This window comes from Oncorhynchus masou, chromosome 1, assembly GCF_036934945.1.
Source record: "Oncorhynchus masou masou isolate Uvic2021 chromosome 1, UVic_Omas_1.1, whole genome shotgun sequence".
NCBI classification, from domain to species: domain Eukaryota; kingdom Metazoa; phylum Chordata; class Actinopteri; order Salmoniformes; family Salmonidae; genus Oncorhynchus; species Oncorhynchus masou.
Window position 1 is genome coordinate 26,191,648 of NC_088212.1, and position 10,910 is coordinate 26,202,557.

The 10,910-nt window shown below is 40.3% G+C and overlaps 1 protein-coding gene across 3 annotated transcripts; it reads left to right on the top strand.

The window, feature by feature from the left end:
• Positions 1-232: 232 nt before the first annotated feature.
• Positions 233-8,658, top strand: stx2b (syntaxin 2b). Of its 3 annotated transcripts, none has more exons than XM_064967090.1 (10): positions 233-643; positions 876-950; positions 1,071-1,170; positions 2,106-2,180; positions 2,363-2,436; positions 2,674-2,836; positions 3,903-3,976; positions 5,203-5,340; positions 5,433-5,543; positions 6,957-8,658. In XM_064967090.1, the coding sequence occupies exons 1-10, from the start codon at positions 614-616 to the stop codon at positions 7,029-7,031; spliced, it is 915 nt and encodes a 304-aa protein (XP_064823162.1). In that variant the 5' UTR covers positions 233-613; the 3' UTR covers positions 7,032-8,658. The 3 variants fall into 3 exon arrangements, with proteins under 3 accessions (XP_064823162.1, XP_064823164.1, XP_064823163.1); XM_064967092.1 differs by lacking the exon at positions 6,957-8,658 and adding an exon at positions 5,875-6,949 and having other exon boundaries at positions 2,728-2,836; XM_064967091.1 differs by having other exon boundaries at positions 235-643; positions 2,728-2,836.
• Positions 8,659-10,910: the final 2,252 nt, after the last annotated feature.

A 10,910-nucleotide genomic window follows, 5' to 3' on the forward strand; every position in this document is an offset into this window, starting at 1 on the left:
ATAAACTTTTCTGTGGAAATTGGAAGCCTAGATATTTTGGAATGATCTGCTTCCACGTGAATCATGGGGGGAAAGGACACGAGAGGAGATTATGCAGCCACTCACAAACGCACGGGAGGCTGTACGGTCAACAGCGCCGTTGTGTGGCTAATATCCAGAACGACATCTGTGGTCACAGGAGTAGTGCTCGGTGCGGGGCTACGAGCTTCCTCCGCGGAGGAGAGCCATGAGGCGTATCCCATTTCCAACAAGCTCGTAGATAGACGTAACGTTAGAGGGTGATGTGAAGTAACTTATGTTGTCTGCCACAACCAGATAGCTAGCAGACTAACGGTGCATTTTGGTTGATACCTAATTTTAAGGAGTTGGACAACGCTTTCCGAGCTAATATTAATGATTGAAAGAGAAAACATCTCACCTATTGCATGACTATAGAAATTGATGTTGATTGTCAACAAACTCAGTATAACAGTTACCTAGTTAGCGTAGCTACTAGCTAGAAAAAGTTAGCTAGACACTTGTAGAGCTAATTTAGCTACTCGAGCTAGTTGCAATGGAGTTGAGAAGTGGTTGTTTAATTTATTATTAGCTAGTCAAAAACGCATCAAACGTGATGAAGGACCGGTTGGGTGAAATAACCGAAGTAAGTAGCCTACTATGATGTTACTGATCTCACCAGTCATAAATCCATGGCTGCAGGCTAAACAAATTATTATATTCTTTAGTAGCTATTTCCTAGGACCTAAGGAATGCAGCTCTGGTCTTATAGCATTTTGTTGTCATGATAATAATATGGTAAATATAGGCCTGTTATTCACGCGGTACTTGAGCCTCAGATTTGACTCTAATAAATGACTGTTCGTTTGTCTTGACAGAGCAGGACACAAGCAGAGGAGGATGTCAGAGTCACAGTTGACAGTGATGGATTTATGGAAGGGTTTTTCAGAAGGGTAAGAACAGTAGTTCAGTCAGTACTGTTTGTTTTCAGATAAGCAAGATGGTTACTGTAAAATACTGTAAGTGTCTGTGTATTTAAATGATATTGAAAATAGTGTATGTGCGTGACTCAGGTGGAAGAGGTTAGGGGGCTCATTGATAAGATATCTTCTGAAGTGGAGGAGGTGAGGAAGAACCACAGCATGATCCTGTCTGCTCCCAATACAGATGAGAGTAAGTTGATGCCCATCAATCAAAACCCTCTGTCATAAAGATAAGTGTAATAACATTAGCTCTACTGGTGACTATAACTCCACCACGAAAAATATGCAGATTTCAAGTCTTGAATTCAAAACTTTTGCATGACTAAATATAGGCTTGGTATTTGCGTTGTGACTTCTAAAGTTGTAATAACAATAATATAACAAACGCTCTTACTTCCTCTAACATCATTGTCCAGCGTCACAAACAACACACGACACAATACAAATAGATGGCTGGGTGTCCGGAAACCTGTGTAGGAAACCATGTCATGGCCCTGTGGGTGGGCTCTGACTAAACCTTCTAGAATGGTCATTTTACTGGGGGATAGGTTGTCTACCGCTGGGAGGTTAGGCATTGGTAGGTAGCATGTATGAATGTGGCGTACAGTGACCGCCTTAACTTCAGCGCCTATGCCGAACCACCGGTTTTATACAAAATAGAATTTGGAAGCGTGAAAAGAGAGTGTGTGTGCGAGTGCATGTGGGTATGCTTCTCACACTGACGCTGTGTTGCTGCAGCTGTGCTTGTTCAGAGTTGATCCACTGTGGAGACTGAATAGGCACAAGGAGCTAATCAAGACCTGCATGGACAAAGGCCCTCAGTTGACTCTATAATGCCACAGAGCAGCATCAAGTATTACCAGCAGAGTAACACAGTATCAACCATCTGCTATATAATAATACTAACTGGGAATGGCTCAAATACTTGTTGGCCCACAAATCCAGTGATAAGTGTTACTACAGATACAGGTAGGTGTAGGGTTTCTTACCGGAATAAATATGAAGAATAGTTTCTTGTTATAGAAGAGTTGCCAAGTGATATGATTAATGCTAATATTTGTCCAGGTCAATGTTGGGGAAATTTGCAATAATACATTTATTTTCTGTCACTGTTATTTCCTGAAGAGATGAAAGATGAACTTGACCGGTTGACCAATGAGATCAAAAGCGATGCCAACTCTGTGCGAGTTAAGCTTAAATGTAAGTTTAACACCACAACGTACATTACATTATTTTATTTTTGTTGTTGTCATTTTGTCATTGATATGACTGGATCAACTGCCTCATCCCAAATACTGCTAGATGTAGAGAGGTAGATGTGGGTTATTTGTCAGATGTGATGTTATAGCTACTGTAATCACTGTTCTTTCTGTTCTCTGTAGCTATGGAGCAGAGCCTGCCTAAGGATGATGTTTCTAACAGGGCCTCGGTTGATTTCCGCATTCAGAAAACCCAGGTCAGGAAACAGCCTTCCTGGGACTCATTCCTCACATTTGCGACTGCTGACATGTTCTTACAGGTTGTGGTTAAGAACAGAGCTTGACAAGAGATACTCAGAGTCTAACTTAGAAGCCTGTATACAAAGTTGACCATGTTTTGTTGTGATGTTTGCTGCTATGTTTTGATGCAGCTGTTTGACATCTTAACCATTTCAAAAGTTTACTGAGTCTTTATCCACTTGACTTTTTTCCAGGGTTTGGAACTCTCATTCGTCTCTCCTCAGCTTATGTTTTCTCTAACCCCACAGCACACGGTGCTCTCCAGGAAGTTTGTGGAAGTCATGAGTCAGTACAACAAGACTCAAGTGTCGTTTAGGGAGAGAAGCAAAGGAAGGATCCAGAGACAGCTGGAGATAAGTGAGTGACAAACTGGGCCAGCAGCAGAGCAGACAGGAACATGGAAAGGAGTCCGACCACACCTAGGAGCTTTTCTCTCCCACCATGATAACACATAGGCTACACTGCTCACAATTACCAACAACAACAAAAATCCTCATTATTGCCTATTTTCATTGTGGATAAGTCCGGTTGTTTTCCGGCTTCTTGACCTGGCACTGTATGTTATTATCTATTGTCGTGGCATGGACAATGTGGCCATTAGACCTATTAGACTACGGCTACGGAAAATACGGGATGACAGTTAAGTGTTTGGCTTGAGATACCAAAGAGACTTGCTATAACAAAACCATATGGCAGACACCCATATATTGTTCGTATAGAGTATTTGTTTAGAATGAGAATAATTGATGATGACAGAAATAGCCATAGCCCCTCCAGTCCCTTAGGATAGTCTTAATGAGGCTCTCTACTACAGCACACTCCAGAAGGAAGAGAGGAGTCTTACACAGGACACATACACCTCTCTGTGTTAGTGTTGCCAAGGAAACAGGGCTCAGAAGCCTGCAACACTCCTTTACAACTGTCTTTAGAAGAGCAGGTCACATGACCAGTTGTGGGCTCATGGCTGTGCTGTATAGTCATTTTTATTTGACCTTTATTTAACTAGGCAAGTCAGTTAAGAACAAATTCTTATTTTCAATGATGGCCTAGGGACAGTGGGTTATCTGCCTTGTTCAGGGGCAGAACGACAGATTTTTACCTCAACTAGGGGATTTAATCTTGCAACCTTTCGGTTACTAGTTCAACTCTACCCACTAGGCTACCTGCCATTATTAATCATGGGTAATCATAGGTTATATACATTCACTGGGGTGGAAGGGCTAATGTACACAATCCCAGGTTTGTAAGTTACAGTGGGTTTGATCATGTTAGGCAGTGAGGGTTGAGTCTCTCTAAGGAATAGCCTAGATCATAACACTGGTTGTGGCTACAGAGACTATTCTCCCCACGGAATGGAGGAGAGAGAACACATTTATTTGTTTTAGCACCTGTTTAGTAAAAGTATTTTCTTTCCTGGTTCTAGCTGGGAGAGTGACTAGCAATGAGGAACTGGAGGACATGCTGGAGAGTGGCAACCCATCCATTTTCACATCTGATGTAAGTTATCATAATAATAGTGAAGCTGGTTGAGCTGGTTGAGAGAATGCCAAGAGTGTGCAAAGCTGTCATTTTTCTTTGATTTTATTTCACCTTTATTTAACCAGGTAGGCCAGTTGAGAACAAGTTCTCATTTACAACTGCGATCTGGCCAAGATAAAGCAAAGCAGTGCGACAAAAACAACAACACAGAGTTACACATAAACGTACAGTCAATAACACAATATAAGAAAAAAAAATATGTACAGCATGTGCAAATGTAAAAGAGTAGAGAGATAAGGCAATGAAAAGGTCATAGAGGCGAAATAATTACAATTTAGCATTAACACTGGAGTGATAGATGTGCAGATGAAGATGTGCAAGTAGAGATACTGGGGTGCAAAAGAGCAAGAGAGTAAGTAATAATATGAGGATGAGGTAGTTGGGTGTGCTGTTTACAGATTGGCTGTGTACAGGTACAGTGACCGGTAAGCTGCTCTGACAACTGATGCTTAAAGTTAGAGAGGGGGATATAAGACTCCAGCTTCAGTGATTTTTGAAATACGTTAAAGTCATTGGCAGCAGAGAACTGGAAGGAAAGGTGGCCAAAGGAGGTGTTGGCTTTGGGGATGACCAGTGAAATATACCTTCTGGAGCGCGTGCTACGGGTGGGTGTTGCTGTGGTGACCAGTGAGCAGTGATAAGGCAGGGCTTTACCGAGCAAATACTTATAGATGTCCTGGAGCCAGTGAGATTGGCGACGAATATGTAGTGAGGGCCAGCCAACGAGAGCATACAGGTCGCAGTAGTGGGTAGTATATGGGGCTTTGGAGACAAAACGGATGGCACTGTGATAAACTACATCCAGTTTGCTGAGTAGAGTGTTGGGGCTATTTTGTAAATGACATCGCTGAAGTCAAGGATCGGTAGGGTAGTCAGTTTTACGAGGGTATGTTTGGCAGCATGAATGAAGGAGGCTTTGTTGTGAATCAAGGCAAAGGGTGGTTACTTTGAAGAATCTCAAATCTCAAATATATTTTGATTTGTTTAACACGTTTTTGGTTACTACATGATTCCATATGTTATTTCATCGTTTTGATTATTATTCTACAATGTAGAAAATAGTAAAAATAAAGAAAAACCCTTGAATGAGTAGGTGTGTCCAAACTTTTGACTGGTACTGTATGTATATGAATTAAATAGACTGTCTTACTGGCTGTCTTCCTGTCGTCCACTTCCTCTCTCAGATCATCTCTGACTCTCAGGTCACGCGGCAGGCCTTGAATGAGATTGTGTCACGGCACCAGGATATCATCCGCCTGGAGTCCAGCATCAAGGAGCTCCATGCCATGTTTATGGACATGGCCATGCTGGTGGAGAATCAGGTACTGTAGTGGAGTACTGTAATGCTGTCTTGAATATTATTAGTTCTGTTTTTAGTCAAACCCTATGGAACTCATGTGGTGCTGTTTAAAAGGGGGATATGGTCAACAACATAGAGAACAACGTCTCCAATGCAGCTGAATACATAGGCCGTGCCAAAGAGGAGACCAAAAAAGCTGTGAGATACCAGAAAAAATCCCGGAGGGTAAGTCTCCTCTTCCCCAAACGAAAGGTCACATGGTGCATCTGCTAATAATACTGGATAATACTGCTCAAGTTCAACTCTTTTAACTACTGCAACAGTTCTGAATGTTTTGGTCGTAAGAATAATATTATTTCAGTATCATATACTGATACCATTCTAAATGCCAGACAGAATGTTTAAATGCCATATCAAATGTCTAAATTGAATGTCAAAATGCCTCACTATTGCTAATGGGCAGTCATTTACATTGTCTGTTACCTGACTAAAATCACTGTAGTGTGTTTTGGGTCACGCATTATTAACCTAACCACTTTGTTTCTGTTCTTGGCAGAAACTCATCCTCCTTGCCTTTGCTCTATTGATCCTGTTTGCTGTCATTGCACTAATTGTTGGCCTGTCTGTTGGACTAACCAAATCCCCTGTATGAGCCCTGTCCTGCTATCTGTCTGGGTAACTACTACTGTGCATTTTATCATGATCAACATAACATTCAACACCAATTCCTTCCATTCACATCCCGACGCCGGCGGGTTTTTGACTTCTAACCCTTTTTAAACATTGTGTGTTTGAGCTACAGACTTCTGCGTCGTACCATTGCATGTGTCTATTTCTTCTCCATCTGTTGGTTAACGGGGGCTAAGCTAGAGCGGTGTTTGTGAGATAAAGGCGGATCACGAAGGGGCCCGGGGCTGGGTGTTTTTACAAAAACGTCTGTAGACTGAATTGTTTGAGTTACAAACTATGAAAAGCTGCTCTACGATGCTCACTAGCTACACAAGAGTTGTTAGAAGGTAAGGGGTTCTTCTGCATAGAAGATCACAGGAAATCCAAGGACATAGTGTCTATAATACTATAAGATTACATAGTTGCTGTCACAATCTCCAAACTCCACACGGGTGTCACTGAATAGTTGGATATTCATTTACCACTAAAAAAGCTATTTCTGTACTTACAGCATTCATATACATTTCATTTTTATCGGGGGTTTTGCTTTGGCAGACTTTGTTTTTAAATTGACATTTGTCAATAAAACCCATGAATTTAACTGTTTATGCCAAGTTGTTTTGTTTTTTACTTGTATCCCTGGTTGTCCTGGTAAAACACTTCACTGAGGCTAAATATAAGGGCTGGACATGCAGATAAGTAAAAGTCAGATAGATGAAAAGCTGATTTTTGCTGGGCTCTTGGGAGTAATAGGGTTAACACATCGAGGTACTGTTCTTGATAGTGGTTGATATAGCAGTCCAGTTTTGATTTAGAGAATCTCAGTAATGGATCAATTGCCAAGTCAGGTTCATAGTAACTACATTCAAATAGATGAACACAGACGCAATTATGTCGGTTAAAATTGGTCATTTTGGTTTGTTATGTACTAAATGAACAGTGAACCAAATGTATCTTCCTCTCTCACAGAAATTGTTCTGGCTTGCCATTTGTGTGGCACTGGCTCTCCTCATAGTCATCATTATAGCAACAATATTTGACTGACCATTGAGAGGCCCCACTGTTCAGAACAGCAAATGAGTCTACAGCAGTTTCTCACACCTTTGGGGCCAAGTTCCAGTCATCATACCCTGCTCAATGTTCAACTCCTCCTCCAACACCAAGACGGGCATTTCACTTCTCAGAGGACAATAGATCCAGCTGTATCCACCATGTTATTACAATATTACACCTCTTGACTCCATATAATGGCTGAGTCAGTGGCCTTGGCTTACACAACTTCACAGAAGCCCCAGGGCTCCTAGGAAAACACCCCCTCTTGCTGCAATAATACAGGGTAGCCTTTTTTTACTGTCTGTGCAAGTAACTACAATGAAGTCTCTACAGGACTGCCATAGGCTACATGTCAACAAGGACTACCATTGCAAACTACATAGACACACAGACTCACCTCTACTGCTGCCATAAAGTCTAATAGCACGTTACATGTAGAGAGATGTCACTTTCAAACTTTACTGAGCAGAATGATTTTTATCTACACCATAATTTAGACGCTTTAACGCAATTCATTTCTAACTGTTAAAATATAACTTCAGTTTATGTGATTTTGTTCAATTTAGTGTAACGACCTGAACAAGATGATTTCATACAGCTTAGGTGTAATGTTTTTTCTTCCTTGTGATGATCATGACTAAATGTGCCTTAAGAGAACTGAACACTATAATACTTATTAAGTGTACTAATTAATACACTCCCAATGAAAACTATGATTGGAAACCATTTCACTGTTGGGATGCAATGTTTGTGTCTTGTTTTGACTACACCTATTACTTTGGTCTGCACTTAGATTTTTTATTTATTTATATGATTTATTTAAGTGTCATACACCTACTGGTGCCCAGCCCACATGGCCTTACAAGACACAACAGAACCAAATAACATTTGACAAATTATACATATCATCCGCATACAATAATCCTGGCCAGTATAGCTACAATCTAGCCACTCTACACAAAAAGTTGATATCTCCTTCCCTGGCATCGTGAATAAACTGAGCAATCTCAAACACCATGTCTGAAACAGAATTCAAGCCTCTGCTCATCGCGTAACCAGAAAACTTTCAGTTGTCACCAAAATGTTACAAAAAAAGAACACGTCTCAGATTGTCATACAGGTCAATAAAACACTAAATGGATTTTGTCTTTGATTTCCCGAGATCACACAGTATGAAATCATCTGAGCAAATTCTCTCCTCTTCAGGCACTCTGTTAAATCTACCTGACTCTATAGCCAGAGGGAGGGTTTTGAGTTGTGCACAAACTGACCTTTGGCTTTTTGTTAGGTTTAGGCGGACAAATGATTCAGGGGTGTAGTTCTCTTTGATGAGAGTGTATGTTTAAACCAATCATCAACTGCCCATTTTTCCTTGTGGATCAGCAAAAGCCTGTCCTTGATTTGGTTAACACCACATGGTAATTTGTTCCTGATTTGTTCCTTTGTATGAACAGATTGTAATACACACTCCTGAGATCTTTGTCTCCTGAGTGTGGTGCTTTTGATACATAGGTCATTTTGTTGTAGTATCATTGAGTCAGATCAACATTGAGTCAGATCTTTCTGCAGTTGATACAGCTGGAATATTGTGTAGATAAACAATAAATATGTAAGTGAATTATCATCCGGATTCTTAGTGTTTCATTTCAGTTTGGGGTGCTCTGTTTGAGTACACGGTTAGGCAGTGCAATCAGATGCATCCCCTTTAGATTTCTTCACATTGTATTGTGTTATAAAGTGGGATTAAAATTGATTTAATTGTATTTTATTTGTCTACGATCTACACAAAACACTCTGTAATGTCAAAGTGGAAGAAAAAATCTAACCTTTTAAAGATAAATGAAACAATATAACTTGATAAGGTAAGTATTCACCCCCGAGTCAATACATGTTAGAAAGGGAAAGGGGATACCTAGCCAGCTGCACAACTGAATGCATTCAACCGAAATGTGTCTTCCGCATTTAACCCAACCCCTCTGAATCAGAGGGGGAGCTGCCTTAAATGGAAGTCCACGTCATCGGCACCCAGGAGGAGTTGGGTTTAACTGACTTGTTCAAGGGCAGAACTGCAGATTTTTCTACTTTGCCGGCTTGGGGATTAGAACCAGCAACCTTTTGGTTACGGGCCCAACGCTTTTAACTGTGTGTATTTGAGTGCGTGTGAGATAGAGAGGGAGATTGCTGCATTGGACCTTTAAATCTTTCTTGCCAAGGATTCAAGAGGGCGAGCATGAAAAGCTCAGCATTAAAAATGTCATGGCAAGAGCCAAAGAGGAAAGTTATATAATGCAGAAGTCCATTGTGCCAGGAGGAGCAGATCAGAAACAGGAAGAAACCACATGGAATTGAAAAGGATACAGAGGCAATGGGCATTTCACTGTAAGTCACTGAAAGTCCTTATTATGAGATAGTGAGTAATAATGAGATAGTAAGTCAAAATTATGAGATAGTAAGTAGCTAGCTACCCACGAAGTTACCCATTAGTTTTAGGTCATTTTTTAAAACTATCTGGTTAGTTATGTTATTACGATTCACATGTACAGTGCCTTTGGAAAGTATTCAGACCCCTTGACTTTTTCCACATATTGTTAGGTTACAGACTTATTCTTAAATGGATAAGAAAAATAAAAAAAATCCTCAGCAATCCCCACACAATATCCCATAATGACAAAGTGAAAACAGGTTTATAGACATTTTTAAAATGTATTACAAAAACAGAAATACCTTATTTACATAATTATTCAGCCCCTTAGCTATGAGACTCGAAATTGAGCTCAGGTGCATCCTGTTTCCATTGATCATCCTTAAGATGTTTCTACAACTTGATTTGAGTCTTTCTGTGGTAAATTCAATTGAGTGCACATGATTTGGAAAGGCACACACCTGTCTATTTAAGGTCCCGCAGTTGACAGTGCATGTCAGAGCAAAAACCAAGCCATGAGGTCGAAGGAATTGTCCGTAGAGCTTTGATACAGGATTGTGTCGAGGCACAGACCTGGGAAAAAAATGTCTGCAGCATTGAAGGTCCCCAAGAACACAGTAGCCTCCATCATTCTTTTTTTTTTTGTAATAGTATTTTTATTGGAATTTCACAGTTTTCACCCAAATTAAGAGATACAACAACAGAGACAAGGCACACATAACAAAAACAAATCACCATCATTGCCTCTCAATACATACATTTTAAACAAACTTACAAACAGAAATTAAACAAAAAAGCTCAGTTTAAACCAAGAGGTTAGGTTCCACACTTGGAACGTACAGTGTAGTTCTAAAATACATAGATCCCCGCCATTCTAAGTGAATCCTTGCAGCATAATAGCTGATACATCAGGTTCTAGGTAATTTCGATAAGGTTCCCATACTTTGTAGAACTGGTCTGTTTTAGAATGCAATGTACATGTCAGATATTCCAGAGGCACCCATTCAAATAGTATCTTATGCCAATCTTTAATAGAAGGGACCTTATTACTAATCCACTGTAAAAGGATGTTTTTCCTCGCTGCGAAGGTAAGGATGTTGTAAAGCCTCCTTTTACCCACAGAAGTAACATGCCTACTAGGGAGACCTAACAATAAAGAAACTGGGTCCAGCTCTAGATCAACCCCTAGGATCTTTTCAATTTCTTGCAGAACACCAGACCAGTATCTTTGTATTTTGGTACATGACCATAAACAATGTGTTAGGGTGCCTGTATCAGTTTTGCATTTAAGACACTGAGGGGAAGAGGAAGTGGGGCTAAAAGCATGTCTGCGATTTGGGGATATATGCAATCTGTGTATTATTCTTAATTGGATTGCTCTAGTACGGTTACATATAGATATTGTTTTTGCATATCTCCAAATGTCCTCCCACGTCTCTTCGTCAATA

Excerpts from the sequence above, each read along its gene's own strand:
- stx2b (XM_064967090.1), top strand. The coding sequence starts at position 614 with ATGAAGGACCGGTTGGGTGAAATAACCGAA. Across the intron at positions 644-875 it reads GGTTGGGTGAAATAACCGAA|AGCAGGACACAAGCAGAGGA; the intron begins GTAAGTAGCCTA and ends TTGTCTTGACAG. Across the intron at positions 2,181-2,362 it reads TGTGCGAGTTAAGCTTAAAT|CTATGGAGCAGAGCCTGCCT; the intron begins GTAAGTTTAACA and ends TGTTCTCTGTAG.